At 45.3% G+C, this 27,918-nt stretch overlaps 1 protein-coding gene across 7 annotated transcripts in view; it reads left to right on the forward strand.

The window, feature by feature from the left end:
* The window catches only part of FYN (FYN proto-oncogene, Src family tyrosine kinase), a 276,852-nt gene that overhangs the window by 235,309 nt on the left and 13,625 nt on the right, over positions 1-27,918 (forward strand). For 5 of the 7 annotated variants that reach the window (XM_049695527.1, XM_012539555.3, XM_049695526.1 and 2 more), the window contains 6 exons: positions 1,455-1,558; positions 2,552-2,701; positions 5,315-5,479; positions 8,704-8,883; positions 10,845-10,921; positions 11,014-11,167. In XM_049695527.1, coding sequence (XP_049551484.1) covers positions 1,455-1,558; positions 2,552-2,701; positions 5,315-5,479; positions 8,704-8,883; positions 10,845-10,921; positions 11,014-11,167 — 830 coding nt within the window. Of the gene's footprint in view, positions 1-1,454; positions 1,559-2,551; positions 2,702-5,314; positions 5,480-5,858; positions 6,015-8,703; positions 8,884-10,844; positions 10,922-11,013; positions 11,168-27,918 lie in introns of all 7 variants that reach the window. The other 2 variants (XM_004264712.4, XM_012539558.3) reach the window with 2 other exon arrangements.

A 27,918-nucleotide genomic window follows, 5' to 3' on the forward strand; every position in this document is an offset into this window, starting at 1 on the left:
CCACAGTATATTTAAGTTACATTTATAATGGTCAGGTTTTTTAAGTACTTTGTTTTTAAAGAATAAAATAGCATTTTAAAAATAATACCTTTGGTTTTACATATGCAATTAATTACCATTATCTTAAAATACGATTCTTTTAGTACACGCCACTGTTCCAGTGGTTCTCTTTTCATCACTCTTCCTATTTACACTGCATTTTAATTGGGTTATTGATACAAACCCAGAAAGTCATTTCTCACAAATAATTGGTGTAATTCCCTTTATACCACCTAGCACTAGGTTAGGATTGTTGCAATCTGTGCCTTTAAAAGTCACTGAGGAGCTGGCATGCAGCGTGTCTTTTCTTATCTTCAGGGAAGCTCTTTCATTCACAAAAGAATTTGATAGTGAACATATAATAGCTATGCACAAGTATAATGAATTGAAATTTCGTTTTAGAAACTGGATCCTTTCACAGTCAAATATTCTAAAAATTGTTCCTGTGCACAGATTCCGATGGAATGCCACCAAGTTCTCCCTAGGGCTCTTGGAGCACCTGCTGCTCACTCAGCACCTGGTGCAGAAACGTTACCCAAGTGCCAGGCAGTGCTTAGGGCTGGAGGGTGCAGGGGGAGGTGAAGATGAATAAGGAAGGTCGGCAGGTGTTGTGATGTGATACCTCCTAAAGTGGCACGGGAGTGTCATTACAGGGAGAGTATGAACACGTTTGTGACACTGAGTGTTTTTAAGTGTTTACGCTGGTTGACCGTACGCAGTAACCTGGCCCTGCAGCTGTGCTAGAGCTCACGTGCGGCAGGTCACAGCCCCGCCATGCAGCAGATGCCTTTTATCCATCCAAGTCCTCACCCCTGCTGGACAGGAAGAAAAGAGAAACAGGCATCCAGGGACAGCAGTCATCTCAAATTAGGGGTAGCCTTGACCATTTTCCTTCAGAGTTGCTGTAGGTAGGAAGTTACTGAAAATACCGTGTCTTTGTTCTTTGTCCATTCTGACTGACATTTTTTCAATGCTTGATTAATGAACTTTATAGACACTATGACTGTGTTTTGTTATTTCCCAAGGGTTGTAATTATGCTCAGAAATCCAGGGTCTTGTAGAGGTGCGTGGGAAGGGTCTCCTGCAGTTGCCATTTCAAAACAGAGTCTTGGGTTTCTCTTTTTGTGCATGTGGGTGGCACTTTTAACACAAACCCACCAGTTCCTGTCATCTCTGGAGGGAAGAAAAATAACCTGCAATTCAAATCTGATCGTTTTTCAGGAGTGAAGGAGATGGATTAGGGATGGAATCAGGAATAGATTGAAAGGGAATTAGATGAGGCTAGGGAAAACGACACAGGGTGAGGCTAAGGATGGAGTCGGACATGAGGAGGATTCACGGGCAGAGGAGCTGATGCTGTTGCATTTTTGCAAATGAACGTCAAAAACATTTCCTTCCCTTGATCTCATTTCAAGGTGGTACTTTGGAAAACTTGGCCGAAAAGATGCTGAGCGACAGCTTTTGTCCTTTGGAAACCCAAGAGGTACCTTTCTTATCCGTGAGAGTGAAACCACCAAAGGTAAGATAACAAGTTGAAGAACTTGGCTTGTCATTCAAATCTGTGGATTAGTCAGAGGGGATGAAAGGCTTATCTCTAACGTACAAGGGTGTTTAAATGGCACATATCCTCCCTGTCTTGTGAGCAGAGTCCTATATTCAGTTTCCCCTCCAGGCTCTAGAACTGCAGACAGTTCCAAAAGGACTACAGAGGCTCAAAACCAAGACCTTCCCCCTGGAAACAGGGGCTGGGACCGCTTCTCTCCTCCACGCATGCAAGATCATAGAATCTTCAGAAGTCCTTTAGAAGTAGGATTTTCTGAAACTCTTAGTTCCTCAGGCACCAATCACACAGGTTGTTTTTTGCATTTCTTTTGTTTTTTCCACAACTAAGGACTTCTTTTCCTCCATCTGCTGGCCTTCTCATTATGTAACAACTCATTAGAACCCAATAGACGAGCTGGGCCAAAGAAAAAGCAGTGGCCTTCTAGCTTGATATACCAGACACTAGTTATCTGCTACTGTGAAAAGTGTTCTGAAGCAAGAATTGGAAGCTCAGTTCTAGAGAAACAGTCCTTAGATTTCTTCAGTACACGCCACCCCTGCCTCTGTGATGCCCTGTGGGTAACGGAGACTAGGGCAGCGATCTCAGCCGTGAACATCTGTGCTTCCCTTCATCTTGCCCGGGGGGAGTTGGGTCTATGCCATGTTCACCAGCACAAGTGTACTGAATAGAGTATCACAGGGAAAAATCCAGAGAGCTTTCATCTCAAGGGTAGAATCATTTTATTGCTAATATCTTCTGACATTTGCAGGAAAAGGGTGTTTTCTTCCTATGTTACTGAGTGGAAGTGTGTGTGTGTGTGTGTGTGTGTGTGTGTGTGTGTGTGTGTGTGTGCGTGTGTGTGTGTCTCCTCTTGATAATTATTAATCAGAATACTCAAGTAAATGAGACCCAAAAAACAAATTGGTACTCAAAATGATTGGAGCTGCTAATGCTTTGCACATTTCCCAGGTGCCTATTCACTTTCTATTCGTGACTGGGATGATATGAAAGGAGACCATGTCAAACATTATAAAATTCGCAAACTTGACAACGGTGGATACTATATTACCACCCGGGCCCAGTTTGAAACACTTCAGCAGCTTGTACAACATTACTCAGGTAACCTGAATTCTAACTGACTGCTAACCGTTTGGATGCTGGAGGGTAGGGGTGGGCACAGAGCGGGAAAGGGGAAAGAGGTACAACGAATATATACAAAGGCACTAGGAAAATACTTTTCTTTGCTAGCCGTTCAAGGTGGGGCTTGGCCAAATAGGTTCTATCACTGTTTTTTCCTCCATAGTTATTATTAGTTCCAAATGTTTGTCAAAAGATTATACCATTCAAGTTCCCCAAGTAGAAAGCAACAGGTTAAATTTTAAAAGCTGTTTGTTTTTTTGTCTTCATCTTGAAATCCTTGGAAGTTATCTCTTCCTGTTCCCCTGCAGAATATAATTCAGGAGCTGTGAAAGGAAGAGGGTGTGGTCTCCAGGGGAGCATTTCCACGGGGCCTCCTAGAGGGTGTGCTGTGTTTCTACCATTACTTTACACTCAGCGCTGTAGCGGGAATGGCCGCACATGCATTTCATTGTCATGACTAGATGACTTTCGCAATCTATTTATCATGTTCTACTTCCCCACCAATACTTCCATTTCCTAACTAGACTTAGACATATATGATCCACAGCTCCTAAATCTGTTACAGCTGTTGTATTACATTAAACTTTTAAACAGTAGATCAGTCTCTGTCCTAACACCCAGACATCACCACTAGTCTGTTGTTCCTAGAAACATACAATTATTAGGTATTTAGGTGTGTGATTTGTACATTTTATTAAAGAAGGTGGTTTTATGTGCAGTTGTTAGGATGATTGCTTTCTTTCCTAGATTAGCAAGTCAGTCCCACTATATCAATATGTACACACCAATAGATAGGGATATGCATGTACAGATAGAGATCTATGGCCCGTTAAACCCAATAGTTTTTTGTGTGATCCATATATACATTTTATATTATTCTTCAGGACAGTGACGAGACTCCAAAATAGTACATGGCTTGACTTCAACTATTGCTGTATGCTCATTCATTTAAAAATATGTGTGTGTATAATTTTTTAGCACCAAAAAAAAGCATTTTTTTGAAAATGGCAATAAATGTCTATCTGTTGATCCTGGGCAGTAATGAACAAATGAAAACATTAATAACACTTGAAGTACTTGTTGATTAGGGCAGGGGGTATCTTTTGTCTATGTGGATTCTAATGAAATACTTGGGAGAAATGGAGCAGAATATCTCCCTGCGCTTAAGTGGTATACTCAGAATGCCTGCATGTTGTAAGGATTTTTCAAATGCCTAAATATATTTCATTACAGCCAAACATCAGCTGGATCCCCAGGGTTTGGATCATTTGAAAATATTGTGTTGGAAAGGGCACCTTAATAACATCATAAAGCTGGAAGGAGAGAAGGGATATGAAAAGCAATAGACATTTTTTAATCTCAAAAAAAATCCATCTTGAGACAGATTTGTTTTTATATTGGCTTTTCCTCTTCCCTCTTTCTCTCCCTCACACAATAAAACGCCTTTGAAATATTGACACATAAATAATTTCCTGCCTTAATGTCTCCGAACCTGATTCTATCAAAAAAGAAAGGAATAAAAAGGCACTTGCAGCTGGTTCCTGGAGAAAAGGCCGCAACACTACATTTTATTTCCCTGGATTTGAGGGGTCTCTGGTGGGGTATGGCTGGTGAGGCTCTGTCCGCCTCAAGCCAGGCACTCTGCAGCTTTTGTTACTGCCCTGATTCCTTATCCATTGTCACCTTTCTCACCTGACTGATGTTTAACTGGGCATTTAGACAATTTTCCCTTACCACTGCTAGGTTCTAAAAGGCTTTTTCTTTAAAGAGAGAGAGACAAAAAGGAAAAAAAATCTTCCAAATAACCTATTAGTGATAACGACTTTTTCCCTTCCTCTTTTTCATAGGAAATAGAGTTCTCTCGCATCCTTGAGTTTCTGCAAATTTTAGTTTCCATTCTTTCTCGTTTCAAACCAGACTCCTAAATTATACATCGGAGACTGTTATAAAGATTTTTTTAAGGGAAAATAATCAAAAAAGCAAGAGTTTCTGACTGGTAGAATAGAGTCAGTTCAAACTGCCAAGGAAATCACTAGAGAAATATGACCTCTTTTTTCCCTTGCCAGGTATAATTTTCAGCCTTACTAGTTTATAACAGTCTAATGTTCTGTACAAGAATCCTGTACTGAAGTTACAATTTTAAGTATATTCATAGCAAAGAGAATCCCCAAACCCTAGATATTAGACAGGGGCAAAAGACAGTTGTGCTGACATTCTGTGGTCCAGATGTGCCTTTTGAAATCAGCGGAGGTATTTGCAGAGTTCCGGAAGCCATGTTATTAGCACGTTGGGCTGAAAACATTTTTCTTATTCAGTGAGCACAGAAACCAAAGCGGTCTGTATCTGTATATACATATAGACTCTATTAGACCTGGGGGTATGCAGTCATCCAAATATAAAACGTCCTCTATTCTACCTCCAACAAACATGTTTCAGCGTGTGGTGTCTAATCTTCCAAGACGTGTATAGTTCTCTGCTGACATAGCACTGTTTTGAGTAACGCTGTGTGCTGGCTGGGTTTGTGCACCTGTAAGTGTTGTTTCACGTGTTTGCTTTTCTTTTCCCCTCCTGCTGCTGTCCCTGCCCCATCAGAGAGAGCCGCAGGCCTCTGCTGCCGCCTAGTAGTTCCCTGTCACAAAGGGATGCCAAGGCTTACCGATCTATCTGTCAAAACCAAAGATGTCTGGGAAATCCCTCGAGAATCCCTGCAGTTGATCAAGAGACTGGGAAATGGGCAGTTTGGGGAAGTATGGATGGGTATGCTGAGACTCCATTACTCTATTACTAGCTTTCTTGTTTGGGAATTCCCAAACATCAAAGATGGAAGGTGAAAATAAAGACTTTTTGGCCAAGAAGAACATGTGAATTACTAATAATTTTGATTTTGATTTCAGAATTCTGGTCAAGATTGGAAAATGGCTCAAATGATACTACTATATGAGCCTCAATTCATAAACCAGTAAATGCTACAAGGAATATTCTAGCCTGCACCAAATGCCTTCATTTCCAACTGCAAATGTTTGTGAAATGAACTCAGTGTCACCCTGAAGGGCACGTCACCTCCCATCTTTCCTAGTGCATGCATGATTATGGATTATAAGGACTGTGTTTTCTTTATTAATTCCCTTTCCTGTAGAGAAAGCTGATGGTTTGTGTTTTAACTTAACTGTGATTGCATCGAGTTGTACCCCACAAACTTCTGGATTGGCTAAAGATGCTTGGGAAGTTGCACGTGATTCCTTGTTTCTGGAGAAGAAGCTGGGTCAGGGGTGTTTCGCTGAAGTGTGGCTTGGTAAGGCAGAGGGCACATTTTGTTTTGGCTGCATCTCAAAGCCAGTTAAAAGAACAGTTTTAAACAAAAACATATACAGCCGTTGGGACCAAGTCACTTAACCTGGATAGCTAGACGGGCACAGGCCATCCAGATTATACCCTTCTGTCCTACTTCATGTGGTTAATTAAGGCACGCACAGAACGGGAAACCAGTACAATAAGACTCTGGTGTTTCCTTTTCCTCAGATGTGGGAAGGTAAGATTCTATAGCTGGGCTAATACAGGGGAAGACCATGGACTTTTTTTGCTCAATAGCCTGGATTTGAAGCTTTTCTAGCTGATTAACCATGGGCAAGGGGCTTATTTAATCTCCTTGAACCTCAGTTTCCTCATCTGTAAAGTTGGAATAATACCTGCATCTTAGGATTGTCTTGAGAATTTCATGGAGAGTATGTTTAGGGTCCCTTGCATATAGCAGGTGTTCAGTAGACACACATACTTCTCTCGTAATTTGGTTGTCGTGTCATTGATCAGGCCAACTGCACTGGCCCTCCCCACTGCTTTTGTAACACCCTGAAACATCTGTCAGTAAGGTAATGTTGGTGCTTACGGAATCCTGCTTCTTACTTTCTTAGAGTCAATTAAAAGCAATATAGGTAGGTACCTGTTGATGTGTGTGGTATAGGTATCTAGATGTGATCTGCATTAAAAGATTTAATACAGTTAAAACACTTAGAACAGAACCTGACAACTAGTAAATACTACCTATAGAGAGAGGGGGAGAGAGAGAGAGATACACACTCAGATATACACGTGTATGTGAGTATGTGTATGCTATTATAATAAGTATTATAATTGTTTTCAGAGGCCACATTATTGTGTCCGTCTCTGTCTGGAACTTAACTCTCATATTGTAAAATATATTTATATAGCCTTCCTCTCCCTCATCCCCACCCAACTTATAATCGTATTTGTGGGTCCTAAGGATTTCAATGCAGTCACTCATAAAATCAGGAAGATTTAAACCCTATACAAAAATTTATTTTCAAACTTTGTAGTTACCAATTTTAAATCATTACACATGTTATTAGGATTTTGTTTCCTACTGAACATAAAACACCGTGTTGGGGCAGTTCAGGTTCCAGATGGAAGGCTGTATAAGTAACCAGGTTGTTATTAGAGAGGACGATCTCACTCTATTTAAATTTGGGGGGTGCTAAAACACTCACATAGACCACTTACAAAGTGTCAAATTTCCCATTTACGTTTAGTGGTCAGTCCTCTAGAAGATTCGAATGCACTCTTCTTTGAACCACTTATTCTTTGATAATTTATATTTTTGTAGGTTGCATGCTGTGATTTTATGAATCATGTTTTTAACAGGGTAACAAGAGTTGCTCCACTTTATAGAATTTTTTAGTTCTAAAATCAGTTATATTAAATATAAAGTTAATTCAAACAAGCCCTCTTTTCCAAGTAGAAAACAATATAATCTTAGTAGATTTTTCTGTTTCACTTATAGTTTTAATTCAAAGTCATAGGACTAATAATGGATACACATAGAATTTAGACATTTTTTTTTAAAATTTTGGTGCTGAAAGAGACTGGAGAGAGAATCCAGTTCCATTTCTGTACTTTACAGATGAGGTAAATGATGGTGATCAAAAACCAGGCCTGCCTCTGAACCTCCTAGATTTTTTTTTAAACATGTGAAGTTCAGGTATCTCTATTCCCTCTTAGCTGCTGTTTAATTTTTCCAGTCTATCTGCTAGAAGGCATTGTTCTTGTGGCTGACCATCAATAGGCTTGAGGAATTTTCCTTTACTGGTTGAAGTGTTGGCAAGTGGACCGAGAGCTTCTTGCCAATGCTTATCAGCACACTTAGCTCAACTTTTCAAGGACTCAGTCAAGCCGCTCATCCATTGCTGACAACCTGAAGTCTAGAGGTAATCTCCAAACGTCCTCAGTGTGTTGCCATGTATTTTTAAATGGCACACCCCATAAAACAGAACTTAATCTCATTTCTTCCATGCTCACTGTACTGCCTAAGGGATGGCTCTTGGATGGCCAGTCCTGTTCTAACCCGTAGACTTTCATCCTTATAAAGAAGTGTCCAGAAAGTACTAGGGATCTAATGTACAACATGATAAATGTAATTAACATTGCTGTATGTTATATATGAAAATTGTTTAGAGAATAACTCCTGAGTTCTCAAGAAATAAATTGTTTCTATTTCTTTAATTTTGTATCTATTTGAGATGACGGATTTCACTAAACTTAATTGTGATAATCACTCCTTGATGTACGTAAATCAAATCATTACGCTTTACACCTTAAACCTGTACAGTGCTGTATGTCAATTATATCTCAGTAAAACTGGAAGGAAAAAAAAAAGATGTAGCCATCCAGAGCTTTTGATACAAATTTGTAATCGCATGGCTGAGCCAGAAGAGGAAAGTGATATATATCAAAATCACAAAAAAATTTTAAAGAATTATAAACCATGATATAGCCATAGCTAAACACATTTTTCCTGTTGAAAATACTTGACTGAGTCCTTACATTTGATTGTCTTTGTTCAACAAAAAAAAAGTTACTTTTTTTTTAAGTTAAAATCCAACTTTATGCAAATAGCTACTCACTAAACAACTTCTTTTTCCATCAAAAGAGGATCTTTGGTTTGACTTGATATTGTGGGGTGTCTGCAGGTACCTGGAATGGAAACACAAAAGTAGCCATAAAGACTCTTAAACCCGGCACAATGTCCCCTGAATCGTTTCTTGAAGAGGCACAGATCATGAAGAAGTTGAAGCATGACAAACTGGTTCAGCTCTATGCGGTGGTGTCTGAGGAGCCCATCTACATTGTCACCGAGTATATGAATAAAGGTCAGGCCAGGCCTCTCGGGCTCCCCCTCACGGGAACCTGCAGCCTTGTTTTGGGGAGGGAAATGGAGCTGCCTGCTTGCTTTTCTCCTCCCTTCTCCATGAATCAAGCATTCTTATCAAGACGCACAAATTGTGTGCTCACTAATGAAAACATTTTAAGAACAGTCTATGACCTTGAATTTGCCCCCCAGATTCTTGAGAAGCGCAGTACCTTTTGCATGCTGCATGTGTCAGGAGTTCCAGCTTCTCTCCATAATTAAAGAAATTCATTTTTAGTATCAGGGGTGATACAGAGAGCTGTAATAGTTTGCTGTTATTTGGAATGCCAGAGCTTGTGTTAAAAATTAAACTTTTTGCAGGGCTGAACAATTAATATCAGACACTGATCTCTGGGTTAAATTTAGTCTCCCTTTTTTCAACATCTTTTTTTTTCAGCTCTCTTCTTAAACATCAGATGTAGAAAGACATGCTTTTAAAGAGCACATTTTAGTCTCATTCTTTTTCTCTCTTTCTAATCAAAGCAATATTGTTGGGGATAAGGCCAAAGATTGCTTTGTTTTGGAAAAATAGATGAACTAAACAAGAAACAGCCTTAAAAGGCAATTTGTTGTACATCAGAGGACACCAGTGTAATTTTTCCTTTCCACGTACTTTCTTTTAAAATATATTTGGAATTATTCTCTGACAGATTGTTTGTCCTTTGTACCCAGGGTTATTTGGTAAATAACTTTTCAATTAAAGCATGAAAAAAGTCACCAATGATCACATGAGCCTCCAGCCTCTGCCTGTGACTGTTTCAGCCCCAGTGTTCATTCTGAGCTCCTTAGGCTGTGTCATCACAGTGGCTCCGGAGCTCCAGCCGTTTTGTTTCAGATATCTTTTAAGGCCTGAATGGCCATGATCTAATGTGGGGAGCTACCTGCCCCACCCTGTATTCCTCAGATACTCTTTTCTTGATTTAAAATCTGTCAATAAGCTGGGCCAGTGATTCTAAACTTTACTTTGTATCAGAGTCACCTAACAGGCTTCTTAAAATACAAGTTTCTAGGCCAGAACTCCCAAGTTTCTGATTCGGTAGATGTGGGGTGGGACCCGAGAGTTTGCATTTCTAACTAGTTCCCCCGGGGTTGCCATTCTTGCTGGTCCAGGACCACATTTTGGGAACCATTCGGCTGGGTGCTCTTTTCCCCACTTCACTCTTGTTGGGGGTGCTGATTGGGAATGAGATTGAAGTGGTGCAGCCTTTCAGTATGTCCCTCCTGTGACATAAAGGGAATTGAGTCCTGTTTTTTCTAGTTTTAATCCCATTTCTGGTGTCCCTAGAAATGGAGTCACCATAGTTTTTTCTTTAAATGTATCAAGTTTTTATTTATTTATTTTGGCTGCACCAGGTCTTAGTTGCAGCACGCGGGATCTTCGTTGCGGCATGTTTTTGGTTGTGGCATGCAGGATCTGTAGGACTTCTTAGTTGTGGCATGCGGAGCTCGGAGTCTTACCCACTGGACCACCAGGGAAGTCCCACCATAGTTGTTTTTTTGTTGCTGTTTTTTTTTTTTTGCGGTACGCGGGCCTCTCACTGTTGTGGCCTCTCCCGTTGTGGAGCACAGCCTCCGGACACGCAGCCTCAGCGGCCATGGCTCACGGGCCCAGCCGCTCCGCGGCATGTGGGATCCTCCCGGACCGGGGCACAAACCCGTGTCCCCTGCATCGGCAGGCGGACTTTCAACCACTGCGCCACCAGGGAAGCCCAATAGTTTATTTTTAAAAGGTAAAACTGCCGCCTTCCAATGCATAGATTTTCTTCTGCCCTGTTTTTTTGTGTAAACCTTTTTTTTTTTAATCGATAGCAACTATTTCATTTAATTACCTCGTTACTTCTAATAAGAAAACCAAATACAGCCCTTCGTCAGGAATTTTTATCTTTCAAAGGAAATCGAAATGGTTTTATGTTTTGCTCATAGGAAGTTTACTCGATTTCTTAAAAGATGGAGAAGGAAGAGCTCTGAAGTTACCAAACCTTGTGGACATGGCAGCACAGGTAGGCCCTGTGGTACCTCGATTCCTGCCTTAGATTTACTGACGTGGGAGTACATGGAGCCACATGTAACGTGTGTTCCTCGGTTTCCACAGGTTGCTGCGGGAATGGCGTATATCGAGCGCATGAATTATATCCACAGAGACCTGCGGTCAGCAAACATTCTCGTGGGGAATGGACTAATTTGCAAGATCGCCGACTTCGGATTGGCCAGGTTGATCGAAGACAATGAGTACACAGCAAGACAAGGTGGGCACTTGAATGAGGAAGGCTCCTGGTCACATCCCACTCAGCCCTTCCTCCCTCCTTCCCTTCCTTCCTCTGGAAAATATTTGGACTGTCATTCTTTGGCTAGGTTCTTCCTTCTTGATCTGGTGGGAATCTGACAGCTCTGCAGGTGGGAGGCTGTTGTGGGTTCAGTGCGTGAACGAGATGTTGCTTTTTGGTGCGTGAGCATCTGCTGATGTCCTCCTGGCTCGTGCCGCCCTCCTCCCTGCACCCAGGCTCGAGGCACTTTGCCTTGGGAGGAGAGGGCTGCGGAAGGCCAAGAGAGCAGTCGAGTAGTAGCTCATCACTCCATCGAGGTCTCAGCCAAAAACAGAAGGCGCCGCTCATTGGAGAATTTAGCAAAGGAGTTATTTACAATGGCCCGGGCAGGGTTTAGGAAAACCGACAGGGCATGATGCGGCATCCCAGAGCTGGTAACAGCACCAGAACTAAGAACGAGCAGCTGTGCAGAGAGGCCCCCTCTGGTGGAGACGGGCAGCTGGGGCGGATCTGGGGGGTGCGTGGCCGAGCTCACTCTTCAGCCTTCCTCCAGATCTTCTGCCAAACCCCACTAGAGCCAGCGGTCAAAGGAGCCCATTGATGAGTCCTGATGGGTCCAGAGCAGGGAGAAGAAGAGTAGAAAGGGGATGTAGAGGGCCGACAGAAGAGAATAACTCAGTCCCTGGAGAAGCTCCACCTCCTTTAATCATCCCCTCCATCCTGCCTCCTCCAAAGATTTATAGGAATTAACCTCTACATAAAATACATCTCAAACCAGCAGCCACTCCAGTGGGACAGCTTTTCAGATGCTTCTAGAGCAGTAGATACCGGGGAGGGAATTCCCGGCGTTATTTCCTTTCTTCCTGGAACCTCACGTAGTGGTCAAAGGATAAATGTGTGGAACTAAATGTGCAGTTTGCAGTCATTGTAGGTTCCTCATGGAAAAGTTAATGCTCGTGTCTGAAGGAAAGGGGTCACCTTCATTGTTATTGTTTTTAACCAAAGCCTAGTCATTCCGAGCAAGGCTGAGCAGTGACCGGAGTGGATTACAGGGGAGTGCTTTCTTCTAGAGGTTATCATGGCCACCTCTGTCATTCTTCTTCTTTCTTTCCTTCTTTTTTAATTCTTTCATTTCATGCCAATTCTTCCCTCCTTTTATCCTTCTCAGCAGTCTCAAGTGATGAGGAAAAACGCTAAACTAAGACCTTGCCTCGCACAGATGCTGTCCAAAGGCTAAATTACAAGTCGGTCAGACAGCTCGGCTATTTGAATTTCCCCAGCACGTGGCAGTTCTTGTCCTGGAGCCAAATGCCCACACAACAAGCAGCGCGCGTGCACACACACACACACACACACACACACATACACACACCAGCACATGGCCAGATGGTGTACCATATCACTAATCAAAGGCTCACAGGCAGCTTTGATTGGCTCCACAGTCCAAAGAGGAATGTGGATGTGATCTTGAGTCAAGATGAGCTACGAGGGTCTGAAGTGCCCCTGGGTCTGAGACCTGGGCCTGAATGAGAGAGTTTACCCTGAGGCAAACCTGTGAGATCCCAGCTCACGGACCCGGAAGGAGAGGAGAGCAGGTGAAGGTTGTGAGACATGAATCTTTGATTTAGGAAGGGGTGGGAATGGAGTGGGTCGTGTCAGCATCGTTCCGTTTGTGAGTGGAATTCTGGGGCTGGAGGGAGCAGTTCAGGATTTGTTTCTCCCCTTCTCCTGGGCTCTGGACTCTCTAGAATGTGTTGTTAACAGCCTTGAACCATCAATAACTGAGAAGGTTGCAGGGCCAGAGCCCGAGCATGCTGGCAGGGATGCTGTTGACAGGGCTGGGTGTTTAGTTCACGGGGTGAGATGCCCCTGGCTGTGGCCCTGGGTGATTGGAGTCCGGGGGCAGGCATGTCAGGAGCCCCTCGAGGCTGTGCCCTCACAGTGTGCTGCTGCTGTGAGGCAGGGCCCACGGGGCCACCCTCAGCCCTGGCCATCCTGCCTTCCTCCCTGGAGAGCTGTCCTGACTGCCTTTCTGGTGGCTTCCTCACCTCCACCGTCACTTCCCAGATGCTGTCCTGACGCCCTTCAGAGGGTCAGCTTCACACCCTTAATTTCCAAATAGAATCCTCCACCCTTCCCTCTTAAAATTCTTTTTTCTTCTCTCTTCCCTTTTACAAGTATCTTCCCATCCATGCCAAACACTGGAAGGAGATAAGTAAGAAGAAGTAAATGAACTGGAGAACTGAACCGGGGGGCAAAAAAAGAAAGACTGGGGCCCCGGGATTTTCAAGGAGAATAAAAGAAATGCTGCAACGGAGGAAAAAGAAGAAGCAGGGGCGTTTACAGGATACCTACCCAGTGCCAGGCCCGAGCGGGAAAGATAGAAACAGGCTCAGAGGGGTTAAGTAACGTGTACAAAGTCACACAGCTAGTAAAAGGGCAGAGGCAGGATTTGAATCCAGGTATGGCTGGCCCTATCGCATCTGCCCTCTTAAGCTATGCTGTCTCTCATCAAGACAGTGATTAAAAGAACAGAAAATAAAAATTGAGAAGGTTAGTCATAAGCTCCTTTTCCCCCTTTATGGAAAAGGTTTTTAAGGGGCACTTCTAAAGTGCATGTGTGAGGGAGTTGGAAGACCTTCATTTGCCAGCTCTGAGACAGCCCAGCTGTTTACAAAATGCCTCCCGAGGGTCTGCCCTGCCTGGGCCACTTTACGAGGCAGGCAGGGCCTGATGTGTAGCTGCTGGTGTGCTCTGCAGATGGCACGCGTGCTTCGTGCTGAAGTTTCTGCGGGGGATTAGTCAGTTCCTCCAGACAGCTGCTCCACGTGCCTGAAGATATTTGCACATCAGGTTTTATGTTCCCCACAGGCCACAGCCAGGCCGCATCTTGATTATGGAAGTGTGGGCAGTGTTCAGAAGCGTGTGCCAATCACAGGTATTTTAGGACTGTGGGTGACCATTGTTTCTCAGCACAGTTGTGAGGTTCCCATGTGAGGCACACGGAAATGTCTGTCGCCCCCCTGAGTGGATGAGCTGGCATTTCCCCCGGGCACCAGCAGAGCTGGAATTGGGACCTGGGTTAAACTGCGCCTCCTCTGTTCCTTTCCTCCTCCCTGCCCCACTGGACTGTAAGCAGCAGCCCCGTGTCGGGGAGAAGGTCAAGACCAGACCCAAAACCTAGGGGGGTGGTCCTCGGCCGACAGCGTTCTGGAGGTCGCTAGAAGTCCTTTGGTATCGTTCATTCTCTGCTACCTCTGCGTGTCCCCCAGTGACAGCAGCTAGATCTTCTTTAGTCACAAACTCTTGTTACGTTCTGTCCAATCAGGATCTCTGAGCAATGACAAAATTAGTTATTTGAGCGCCTTTCAAAGTGAAAGGGCTTTGCTAGGAGCTGCTGATAGAAAGAAGCCAAAGACTGCACAGGGGCAGGCAGCAAGCCTGGGGTAGAACCAGATTTGAAACCCAGCCCTACCATCCACCAGCTCTGGGGCCTTGGGCAAGTTACTTAACGTTTCCACACCTCAGCTTGCTTATCTGTAAAGTGCAAACATACTCTTCCTGCTTTGTGCTTTAATTTTTGCAAAGATTAAGTGAAATAGCACATGTAAATTGTTTGGCGCAATGCCCAGCACGTAGCGACTGGTAAACGAAAAGGACTTTTGTTGTCATATCCTGGACAAGACTAAGTTCTTGGGGGATAAACAGATGCGAAAATGGGCTGTAGACACATGGAAAGGCTCAAACACCATTCTGGATAGGGCGAGAGGGATCAAAGGTAATTCCCTGGTGGTCACATGTGCGTAGTCACGAGGATAAAGTTGCCAACAACAGGAATGAGTGGGTTGGGAAGAAGGTCTTATTTTCAAAGAACGAGGGTGAATTTGGCTTGGGGTTTGTAGAGCTTGAGGTGGCTGGAGCAGTATGTCCCAGCTTGGTGCCCAAGCCCAGAGGTCAGTCGGGGTGCCTTCACCTGCTGCCACTGCCATGGGGCCTCACCTCGCAGCCCTCCCCACCACGGCACCACCCTTCAGCTGACCGTGGCCTCTCACCCCCAAGCCGCCTGCACCCTCCCCTGAGGGCTGATCACAACCCCTCCAGCCATCAGTTCCTCCAGAGCTCACACAGACCATGGGAGAGTTCTTGACACTTTCTTCATGAGTTTTCAGGAGGCTCCGTGCTGACTAATGTTGATTTAAACATAACAAGCTCAGATAGACCTGGCTTATGTATCAGAATGGCTTGCTTTCGTGGACATCGATTACTTTTTTTATTGAGCCATACTATACATACAATAAAATGAATAAGTCTGAAATGTACAACTCAGTGAACTTTTACATACATATATGCCCCTGAAACCAGCCACAGATGAAGACACAGACACTGCCAGCCCCCTAAGGACCTCCTCATCCCCTTCAACCAGTCACCACTCCACGTGGTAGCCACTGTTTCACCTCTATCACCAGAGATTCCTTTTTCCTGTAACAACTTCATATAAGCAAATCATACAGTATTACTCTTTGGCGTCTAGTTTCTTTCTCATCGGGTCAGTGAGATTTATCCATGTTGCTGCACGTAACAGTAGTTCTTTCCTTTTCATTGCTGAGTAGTATTCCATTGTACAGATAGATCCGTGTATCCATTCTGGTATTTCTAACTGAGGGTCTTTATGAATTCAGCTGCCGTGGTGGCGGTCATGTCCTCCTATCTCCTGGGTATGTTCCCTGCCGTGGAATTGTTGGTCTTAGGACAGGCCTATGCCACCCAGCAGGTTTTGTGGCCGTATCTTTAAAGATAGAATACACAGTCACTGTGTTGTTTCCTGGTGGTGTACTTCCCTGTAGGCTGCTAAGGCAGCCTCCTGATGAGGCTGAGGAAGCTGTGGTTGGCAGTCAGGAAGCCCGAGTCTGAACTAGCTCCCACTTACAAGGTTGGTGTGTCCCCAGGCAAATCACTTAACCTTTTTCAGCCTCATTTTTTAGCATCTGTAAAATGGAGGTAATAAAAATAATAACCTCACATAATTAGTGTGAGAATTAAATGGGCTCTCTATAAAAGTTGTTGGAGGGTTGTGAAATATAAAAACCATTCTTATAACCTGAAGTTTTTGTGTTTGATGTAAATTTTCCTTGAAAGGGGTCTTTATTTTCTTACCTAAAAAAGATTTTTAAGGAAAAAGCTATCAGTAATCAGTAAAGAAAAATCAATCTTGTAAGAGAAAAAATATATTATTTCATTATTTTACAGCCAATTCTATTTATCTGGGCAGTCACCATTTCATATTACCTACATGCCCAAGGGCCCCTCTGACCACACAGCTGGGAGCCGGTGGTCTACTCACCATCTTCTCCAGCAGATTTGCCTTCTCTGTTGAGAACTGTCCCTGCCTTCTTGCCACTGTTGTTTGTAATCTTGTCAGCTCTAAACACCCATCACTGCTAATTAGCTGTGAGGCTTTGGACGAGTTACTTAACCTCTCTAAGCCTTTATTTCCTCCTCTGAAAACAGGGATAATAATAGTTACCTTCATCAGAGAATTGTTGTATACTTCCCTGAGAATATACATAAAACACTTAGCACAAAGCAGATGCTGAGCTGAGAGTTGTATAATTTTAGTTAGTAGAGGTACCAATAGTAACATCACTACTGTTGATCCAGTGGAGTGATAGTACTGCGTGCGCGCTCCCTCTCTCCCTCCTTCCTTCCTTCCTTCCTTCCTTCCTTCTCTCCCTCCTCTGTCTCTGCGTCTGTCTCTCTGTCTCCACACACACACCCCTCTTGGCCTTTCCTGACCCCCTCCATAGGGTCTCCCACATGAAGGACCTGCCTATTTAACCCTTTCCTCTCCTGATTTGAATCATCACAAAGACAGGAACTTAGAGTTGCTCTGTATTTGGGGTTTTTTGTTTGTTTGTTTTAAGGTCTAAGTTAACGACAGGATCATTGTTGAGAAAGCAAATGTCAAGGCGATTTAATCTTTGGATCTTTGGAATGTATGTAAAAACAGGGGCATTTAGGACTTTGTATAAAACTTGCTATAGGTTAAGGTTTGTGTATTAAATAAAAGAAAAACATGTCTGTTCAAATGCTCCCAGTATTGAGGGTTTAAATTGAATAGATTATTATCTGGAGGAAAATTCACGTATAAATTTGACTGCAAAGAATTCATAATTGTTGCGGTTTTCATGTTAATTATTTCATGTTAAAATATTGTTACTGCATAAATTAACACATTCTTTCATGGAGAACATATTTTAGAAAGATTTGTTACTTTAATAACTCTTTGTGTATTAGAAATCCCAGATGCCTGTACTAATTAAATATAATCAGATTTTGGATTCAAAAAGCACAGTAGCCATTTAACACAAACAAGCAGGCAGCTAGGCTGAGAAACACAGTCAGGAAGAAGTGGATCCCTGTTTCTTTCAGATTTTGAATTTCACAATTCAGAACTGTGAATTCAATTCCTGTCCTTCCTTTGTATTGCAGTGACTGGGGATTATCAGACTCAGAACGCCAGCTTTCCAGCTCAAGGGCTCCTGCAGAATTATTAATCAGCCTCTTCTGAGGCCCCTGTAATCCGGTGGCAGATCAAGGCTGATCTCGCCATGAGATGCCCTCCCTCTGCCCCCGTCGGCACATGCGTTTCTTGTTCTCTGTCAACAACAGCACTGCAGTTCCCACACACTGTGCTGTGACCTGAACAGCAAATGTCAGGGGAGGAGGGGAAGAAACCCTTTTAATTATTGAATTTAATCTAATTCTTCCCATGCTAGAGAAGCAAATCATCCTTTGACGAAAAGCAGACCCCTTTCCCGTGCAGCCATTGTTTTAAGCGCTGAGCAGGAAGCTCTTCTGTTTGAACTGACCACGCCGCCGCCCGTGCCACGGTCAGGGGTGCTGGTCACGGGGGTGTCTGCTGAGAGCCCGGGGCTCCCCCGCAGAACGTCCTGCCCTCGGCCAGGTCCCAGCCCTCCTTCCTGCTGAGCTGAGGGCTGCATGCCTGAGCCGAGCCTGGTTCCAATCAAGCCTCCCAGATCCCGAGTTTGGTGCACTGCCGTCATGGGCGGAGAGGGCCTTCATTTGTATTCCACCGCGCACCCGGGCTTCCACCGGCTTTTCCGAGAGGGATGCTTTGTTTACATGCGCGGTCACAGCGGAGCCCCGGGGCCAGGTTAAGCGCAGGGGGGAGCGGGTCACACTGCCAGGGAGAGGCACGTGGGTGGTGCAGACCGTGTTATCCTCGGAGAAAGGACGTGTGGAAGCCAAAGACTAAAAGGAAAAGAAAATTCACCCCTTCCTCCCCCGCTCTTTCTTTTCAAATTAAAACTGTTTGCACGGAGGAGCTGGACTCATTCCCTCCATCCGCATAGTCCGGCTGCCCCCTGACTCTGCTCCTGGGGGCCGGGGGGTGGGGGACAGATGGGCCTGCTGTAAGCCCTGGTCACTGAGAGCCGCTTGTCTGAATACCTTTCCCCCTTCTCTGAACCGGGCGGTCACGTTTTGTATTCCGTGTGGGTCTCTCACTCCTTTGTGCTGCCTTGAGCAAAGCAATTGGGCAGTTGTTTCTGAACGGTCAGAGCAAGTCCTTGGTCTGCGCACCCATGTTTCTTAGTAATCATCAAGAAGGAAGCAGATGGTCACCCTCTGTGATTTTAAAGTGTGTAAATAGGAGCTACATACTGCCAGCAAACATCAAAAATGTCACTTGGCTTCCTTGTCTTGCCTTGCTGGCAGAAGGAACTCCTGCATTTGTATCATCCTGATCATCAGGGACAGACAGTGCGAGTGAAAACTGTCCCATGTTTTGAAGGAGAGTGCACAGCAGCATGGGGCTGGTCTCCCCACGGGAGAGGCACGGGCGGGGGGGCCGGGGGAGTGGTGTGGAAAAGCAACCCAAAGTGGTTATTGTCTTCTGTACATCGTCTCTTCCTTCCGTTCCTTCATGACTCCCAACCAGACCCTCAGTATGACCACCAGCTGTTCCCAAGCAGTATCTCCAACCCCAGTGCTTTTCCTTGCTGCCTAGCAGACTTTGTGACATGATGTCAGACTGACCCAGGCCCAGTGCCCCTACTGGGGGGCACTAGATTCTTGAGGTGATTTCTGTGTTGAGCTAAACCCCAGACATCCGTTTTTCACTTCGCTCTGAATTCTCACCACCCTGAACAGCAGCATACAGATGGTTCCAGAGCCCTACACGCAGCTTTCTTACCTTTTGTTCTGGATAAAAGATCACAAGTGTGGTGTCCATCGTACTCACGCTATGAATCAGAGTTTTTGTTCTGCTTTTGCTGAAGGATAATTGGAATTATTCAGCACTTTGGTGTTTTAGAACAGCAAGCAGGGCTCCTCCTTTCCTCAATTCCACCCAAGATAGCAACTTCCACAAATACCACCCCCCCCCCCCCCCCACACACACACACACACAGTTAGCACTTCAGACAAAGTCTTTTTTTTTTACTTTTTTCTTTTTGGCCATACTGCGCAGCATGCGGGACCTTAGTTCCCCAACCAGGGATCGAACCCGTGCCCCCTGCAGTGGAAGCACAGAGTCTTAACCACTGGACCGCCAGGGAAGTCCCAGGCAAAGTCTTCCTGATGAGTCTTAGATCTCCTTCCTGAGAGCACAGGGACCAAACACCCATGATTTCAGGAGATGCTAGTTAATTTCATTCTTTACTTTTGTGTTGCAAGTGAGAGTTATCCTGGGTTGTCATTGGTCACCATTGGGGAGGAGGGTAATGGGGAAAGGCAAGCAGCCCGAGCTCCTCCCCTCCCCTTCTGGCGCCCCCATAGGTTTGTAGAAGAAATGTCACAGCCTGCTTTCTGTTCTCCTCCATGTAAGGCACTTCTGCCCCTCCACAGTTTACCTGCCTGCCTGTCCTTCCTCAACTGCAAGACTCCAGGACCAGTGCCTTGCCTCCAGCCTCATCCCCCATTCTCCCGGGTGCTGGGTTTGCTCCCCTCTGTCCTCTAGTTGTCCTGATTAGGCTTTTAATACCCGCTGATGGACCATCTACTCCTTCCTGTCTGGTCCTCGATTTGGGGCTCCCCTTGGGACTTGGCCCATCCCTCTCAGCCTGAATATTCCTTCCACGAATTCAGCCACACTAGACTTGGGATCCATGCCTGGCTAGTCAACCCTCGTGTTTGCAGCGTGTTCAGGCCCTGCCTCTGGTCCTGGGTTCTTGTCTTCCTTAGCCGAACGTGGTCCTCCTCCACCCACATCCCCAGGGGGGACAGCACTCCTCCCTACTCCCCACCTCCTTCCTTCTCAGACTGCCCACTCGCCGTTATGCATTTCAGATGGAATATCATCTCAGTCCATTGTACCATTTACTTTTCGTTTATTTTTTTTTTAAAACGTGGTGCTAAAACCTTATGAACCTAAAGTAGAAATTGCAACAGAGTGTGTCACCAGGAATAACTGGAAAACACACAGTTGTATTACTCCAGACATGTTTGGGAAATTCCAAAGTCATTCCTTTGGCCTAGTGTGAAAATTCTGAGTTTTGCTTTGCCAAGTTTTATTGGGTTTGAAATCATTGTTTTTGTTTGAATAACCGCAGAGTTCCAGGTCAGATCAGCTTTACCTCCTTCACAGGATATCCTGCCCTAGTCCTGCCTTGTCACCCCTCCTTTCCCCCCCACCAATATAATCAGCTTCCTGTTATTGGCGTAGTTCATGGTTTCTTTTATTCTCCAGGTTAACTTTAAAGTTGAAGTACTTCACATTATTTAATCCTGGATGTAATAATTTGCAGAGTTTGAGGCTTCATAACTAAAGAGGCTTCTGGATGGATGTGTGGTGCAGAAGAACAGCGTCTGTTGTTGATGTTAGTGCCTTTCCTGCTTGCAGATGCTGTGAGGGTACCGCTTGTGTTCTCTGTAGGGAGGATTTGGCTGCTTTTACGCTCTGCTGGCTTTGCCTTCTCCACCTTGGCCCAGGTTTTAGCCATAGGGGATATTTTCAGGGCTGTGGAATTGGCCTGGTCACCATGGAAAAAAAAAAAGAGAGAGAGAGAGAAAGGCTTGACAGTCCAGGAATCCAGGAAGAGCCAGTGATGTGAGCTACCCACCGCCCGCACCCCCACCCCCACCCCAGGCCTCTCCTGGCCCCTTCCTGGAGCCCCAGGAAGAACCGAGGGTCACATTGCAGCGTTCTCATGTGGCCGCCTCTACCCAAGCCCCCAGTTCCTGGGTACTTCCTCTTTCCCCTCTCTCCTGAGTCCTCTTGTTCCTAAAGCCAGCACCACAATTTAAGCTTTCTGTTGGGTTTGCCTGTGAGCTCTGTCCCACAGCTGCCTGGAATGTCCTAGGGCAGGAGGTGACTCCCACTGTGCTGGGGACTCACTGGACGCTGAGTAAGTTCTCAGTGATTGGTTGCTGAGTGCATTGGGTTTTCCTCATCCTCCTTCCCTCCCGTGAAGTTTGGAGAGCTTTGGCTGGCCTGATGCAACTCAATGCCTTTGCATTAAGATCCAAATAAAATAATAGGTGGCATTTATTTAGGTATAATGAGGTGCCAGGTACTGTGCCGAGCCCTTTAAATTATTTATAATTCTCATCACAACCTCATGAGGTTATCATCATCCCCAGTTTACAGACAAGGAGACTGAGACTGAGGGGGCTTTTAAATGGTCACCCAACAAAGCCAGTGTGCGTACCCAGGTCTGCCTGCCGCTGGAGCCCCTCTCCTAGATGACTGCCCTGGCCTCCCACAAATGGCCACACCAGCCCAGCCCACAATTTGACGTCTTTGCATTGTCACAAAGAATATTCGCTCCCCGTTTCCTGGCTGACTTCCACACGCTTAGTCCAGGAGGCGGACCTGAGAGTGAAAGGCTCTGCAGCCTTCGTTTGAGCCTTTGAAATGCTGCTGCCATCGCCTTAATGCACCAAGATGCATAAAGTACTGTAAGTAACTGAATCAAGTGCGAACTGTTTCTGTTTAAGGCAGAAGAAAGCAGATTGCCTGGCCCCTGGGGATAAAGGACCTTCATTAACTTGATTGGGACCTGGGGGTTGGGATGAGCCGTGCCGACCTAATGAATTTAGCTGGTCACCCTGTTTTCACTTAAAAACCAAGCCTTCAGTTAGACTGTCCTGGAGTGTGGTCAGAAGGATTTTCTTCCTGTAACTGTAAGGGTGAAAATAATTATTTGTTCCACAGCTGCATTGTGTCACTCTCTTCTTTGCTCCGTTTGATTAAATTTGTGTAAAGGAAGAGAATCTCTGTGGCCGTCAGTGTTGAATAAATTGCTAGGTTGACCCTTTAGCCAATTAAAACATTTATTGAGCAGTTGCTGTTTAACCAGCCTTAGGCAAGGTACTGTGGAGAAGATCAGTATAAAACATGGTCTCCAACCTCAAGGGATTGACATTCTATTTAAGGAAAGACGAAATAACTAGTAGAGAGACGTGTTGGAAACACGGACGTGGCAGTAGTGGTTGAGTGTTTGGGGTCTGGAGCCAGACTCCCTTGGCTCCAATCCCAGTTCCACCATTTACATGCATCCTCTGGCATATCGTTTTACCTCTGTTCAGTTTTCTCATCTGTAGAACAGGACCGTTATTGGTATCTGCCTCGTATGTGTAAAGCACTTAGCATGACGCCTGACACTTAGCAAGCACTCAATATATGTTTAGCTATTGTGGGAGCTACTATTGTCAAGCATTAAACTGTTGTTTATAGCACTGATTCCCAAGAGCACTGGTGAGAACGATGAAGGCTGGAGTAGTCACAGGTGACTTGATGAGGCAGGTGGGACTTGAGCTGAGCAGGCTTTAGCTAAGCAGGCGGAGGGAGAGATGACATTTAGGGTATGTTAATGTAGAAGAGGCAAGTTCACGGTTATGCGGAGTGCAGGGTACAGGTTACGGGAAAGCAAACTAGGCTAGAGTAACTGTGTGTTTGGGGCAGCAAGAACCAGAGTTGAATAGATAATGTGGGTCCTAGAAAACTGGGTGGGGGATTTTGGCTTAATGCAGTAGGGAACGCACTGTATGGTTGCCGGGGAGGCAGGTGTGGACGTTAGGAAGCTGAGGTTTAAAAGGATTAATTGGAAAGACAATGAGCTGAAGGCAGGGCACCCTGGCTGGAGGACCAGAGGGATGAGGTCCCAAATCAGGTTTTGGCAGAGAACTTAAACAGGAAAGGGAAAGTTTGAGAGACTCGTCAAAGAGGGAAACAAGAGGCCTTGTTGATGGATTGGATATTGGGTTTAAGGAGAGGGAGAAGTCCCAACCAGCTTTCAGGTTTTTCACCTTGAAGCCTGGCAGAGTAGGAATCTGACCCCCAGAAAAGGGATAGTAGAAAGGAACTCCATTTGCATCCTAGAATATTAAAGTGAGAATCAACTTCGTCAGTCATGTAGTAAAATTTTCCACCTACAAGAATTTCTTTTATAACAAACTGTCTTATTCATAGTAAAATGATTTAATGAAAAATAAATTTAGATTTGTAGTTGCCACCTTTGAGATAAAGGCAGGACATCCTAGAGGCTTTGTCCCTCAGACGTTTGCAAATTGAGAACCAAGACTTCAGATGAAAGACAGAGTCTGTCCAGTGTTTCCCGCCCAGTTCACACAGAGATGCCGGGCAGGGTTAGTCATGAGAGCGGGCACGTTCCCCCAGGGAATCAGCAGAGAGAAGGGTCTACAGCACTTAGGCCTCTAACACACTTGGAATTAGTGAGAGGGAGACTGAGGAAAAGCCTACAGCAGAGACAAGAGAAATGCTAGAAAGAAAGGAGAAGCATCAGGGAAGAATGAACTCAGAAAAGATCATTCATTTCTCGTAGAAATGTTTGAGCTTTACAGTGTTGGAGTATGCTAAGTAAGTTTCACTCCCTTGTTTCTGAGATGATTTGTACTACCCAAATGTGAAAAGTGTGCTAAATAGCACAAATGTGACTAGAGCCACAAGTTAAATAAACATGATGACAGAAGTGACAATAGGCACATCATCTACCCCAGGGGCCCCCAACCCCCAGACCGGTATCAGTCTGCGGCCTGTTAGGAACCGGACCGCACAGCAGGAGGTGAGCAGCGGGCGAGCGAGCGAAGCTTCATCTGCTGCTCCCCCATCGCTGGCGTTGCTGCCTGATCTATCCCCCCTCCCCCATCCCAGTCCGTGGAAACATTGTCTTCCACGAAACTGGTCCCTGGTGCCAAAAATGTTGGGGACCGCTGATCTACCTAATTGCTAATAGACACCCACAGGCCTTGAAATGTCATGATGCTTTTCAAGAGTTTTGAAAAGTCAAAATGCTTTTCACGTTCTGGCTCATCACAGATCATTCTCTAGGTAATAACGCGTTATTTCCATGTTTTAAAGACAAGGAGAGGGTGAGGTAGAGGATGCTCACAGGCCCCAGTGGCTCCCCGCCACACCCAGGTGGGATCCGGAGTCCTTAGTGTGACTTGAAGAACCCACAAAATCTGTGCTTGTAGCCCATCTTATTCTTCTTTATAGCACTTGTCGCTGTCTGACATATATAATGGCCATTCGTTTATTTTATCTCCTTCCCAAGCTAGCCTGCAGGCCCCCTGAGAGCAGGAGGTTGCATTCACTCTGGTAGCCCCAGCACTAAGGACCACGCCAGGCACATAGGAAACTCCAGAAATACTTATGGTAGGAAGAGAGAGAACAAAACCAGTCCAGCAGGGGTGGGATCTTTTGTTGTCTTGTGGACAAACTTTGATAACTGAATAGATCCACAGCTCTCTCCTTTCTCTTACTTAAAACATGGACGGTTGTTAACCTTACTCTAAAGAAGACCAGTGAGGTGGAATGATTGCTATCCAGTCACCTGCTTCCATCCCAGTCTGTTAAAAAAAAAAAAAGGATTTTCCACTTCGTTTGGCTGTGAATGCTCCAAGGCCTCTGGCCACCTTGTCTTTCTGCGGCTCTTACCCCCCAGCTTCAGCCCCAGGCCCCTCAGAGAGCCAAGTCCAGGATTCCCACCACCTCAGACAGGTTCACTCAGACCCAAAGGGGTTCTGAACACCCTTCATCTGGCACTAAAATCAGGGTTTTTCCAGGTGTTTTTAAGTTTCATTAGTGTGTGACAGATGCTTTTCTACTGTAGTTGACAGTTGTCAAACACGTAAAAGCGCGTCCAGATGGTTAGAGACAGCGACCCTGGTCACTGAGGACAAGGCGAGGACTCGCCGGAGAGCAGGGAACTGATAATAAAGCCCCATAAGGAACCGAGGTTGTTCAGCCGGAAGGGAAGGTCCGGTGGCCTACCAGCGTCCAGTCACTCATTCATTCAGCACCCCCTTACCTAGTGCCTTTTGTGCATGGGGCACTGGGCTCAATACTGGAGACATGGTGGCCATACAGAAAGACACGCGCCGGCCCCTGAGGACAGTATCTGTGGAGAAAAACGCACTTCTGACAGCTCACACGCTTACTGCACTTAAATGGTAACAGCCGCAAAGAACCAGACACTCTGGCAGTGCAGAGCTAGGGAAACTGCCCCAGTCTTAGTGCCCGGGCCAGGGTTCCCGTGCCAGAAGCACTTAGGCCAGGAACAAAGGAGAGCAGGAGTCAACCATGGGGCAGGAGTAGGGTGGGACTTGCGGCAAAGCCAACAGCCTGCCTGGAGGCCCTGCAGCAGGAAGGACGGTCAGAGGAGGTCATGGGGCCAGTGAGGCAACAGAGGAGGTGAGGCTCCGGATAACAGGAGGAGGCTGGGGAGTAGGAAGGAGGGACCAGAGTGTGCATGTGGGCCCAAGTGGAAGGCAGTGCAGGAAGGAGGCAGGTGGCAGGGAGCAAGTGAGGACTGGAGTGCAGGTAGTGAGGATGAAGAGGGACAGACACCTTCAAGGGTGCGAAGTAGACTCAATGTGGACGACGCTAAAGCAGCAGAGGCCAAAGATGACTCCATGAAGATCTGTCGAGCTCGTCTAGGTAGGCTCCGTGCTGCTTACCTGAGCGCACAGTGGAGAACCAGTAGACACGGCATCCAGAAGGAAGATTCTCAGCATTCTGGTGTCCTCACTTAGGCAGCTTCCAAGGCAGCAAACACTGAAAAAGCAGCAGAATCGTGGGGAGGATACATTGTGGATATTGTGTTTGAGAGGCCCTATGAGGTCCCAGTGGAGGCTCTGAGGAGGGAATTGGTTTTACGGGTCAGGACTCAGGAGGGGAGGTCCTATCAGATGATACAAATGCAGGCATCACTGGAGTCAGGATAGCCGTTGAAGCCACGGGAGTAGAATCTCCCTGTTGGTCACAACGCTGATGCCCACTCGTTTCACATCTCCGGAGACTTTAGAGAAGCGGGCGTGAGGTATCTATAAGAAATGATTATTTAAAACACTGCTATGTTTACTCGACACAGAAAATGATTTAGCCTGAGGCTAGCCGGTCCTCTTGCTATTCTGGGAGGTAAATGACAAAAGTACAAAGATATTCTACCTGTAGAGTGGTTCCAGGACCTGGGCCCCAGTGACAGCACCAAGTCAGGCTTTCAGCAATGAGTTAACCTTGGGAAGTTGGTACAATCTGCAGACACTGCCTGGAAAACATCGGTGGAAAAGATGCTTTCAAGTCCATACATAAATACATATAGATTATGTGTGGCCTTTGTCTGTTGGCTTAACAGAATCCTAAACTGTTTAATTCAGTAAGAAATAAAAGCTAGCGTGATGATAATTTCCGTATTGTTTAGTTCACCTAAACATTGAACGAGCACACTAAGAGTTTCCAGGTCCTTCATAGCCTGTGGTATCAGTGGCACAGACCATCATACCTGCATCGGCTGCTGTTATTTCCTCCAGTGAAGTACAGAGGAGAGGAAATTGTTTCGGCATCTAATCCTGTTCCCAAACAAGAGAATTTCAGGCAGAGCAAATCAGCTAGTTACATGACAACACCAAGTTCATTGTGGTGTAGGTGTCCTGACATTGTCCCCTTTTTTCTACAAATCCATACCAATTAGAAGACAACTTTGATCCTGGCTTTATGCCTGCTGTGATATCTATGAAAAAATCTGAGGGAGGAGAACTGTATTTTGAAGGAAAAGGCAATGTTTACACCTAGGAGGTCCTTCCTTCCAGGCTTCTGAGGTTTCCTAACTTTACCCGAGGAGAGAGCCCATCCAGCCCCCAGCAGGGTGGTATCCTTGGCAACCTTAGGGATGCTGTTCTCAGAGACCGGGATTTGCAGTGTGCAACCGCATGGCCATTTGCAGAGACCCCTGCCCAAGCCCCAGGTGAACTCTCCCTGATGTGGAGCTGCGTCTGTACCCTCAGGAGGGGGGAATCGAAAATGAGGGGAAATTGAGGTAATGAGATGAGTAGAAGAGTGAGCACTGATTAGTTCTTCTCAGTTGAAACCTCACTTAGTCACTAATAGCTTATCAGTGCTTTAATTGAACATTTTGTCTTCCTTGAAACTGTGAGTTATCTTTAGAGAACCTTCTTTTGTCAACAGTGGCTGCTATTTTGGGCCCAAAACAAAGTAGGAGAAATCAGACAAAGACATTCTTCATTTTTTCCCCTCCAAAATGTTTAGGTATAAATACATTGCTTATCTTAGAAAGAAAACTAGTGCAAAATAAATTTATGTAAGTACGCTCCTGCTCGCAAGTCAAAGCACATATCTACAAATGATTTCCTATCAGAGATCCATTACAGCCTTTGTTTCAACTTATATTTTGAAGGTTTATATATTGTAGTTCTTGTTGTAGATGATACAGTGAGAAAATAAGAAAGCA

The sequence above is a fragment of the Orcinus orca genome, chromosome 12 (genome assembly GCF_937001465.1).
Source record: "Orcinus orca chromosome 12, mOrcOrc1.1, whole genome shotgun sequence".
Lineage (NCBI taxonomy): Eukaryota > Metazoa > Chordata > Mammalia > Artiodactyla > Delphinidae > Orcinus > Orcinus orca.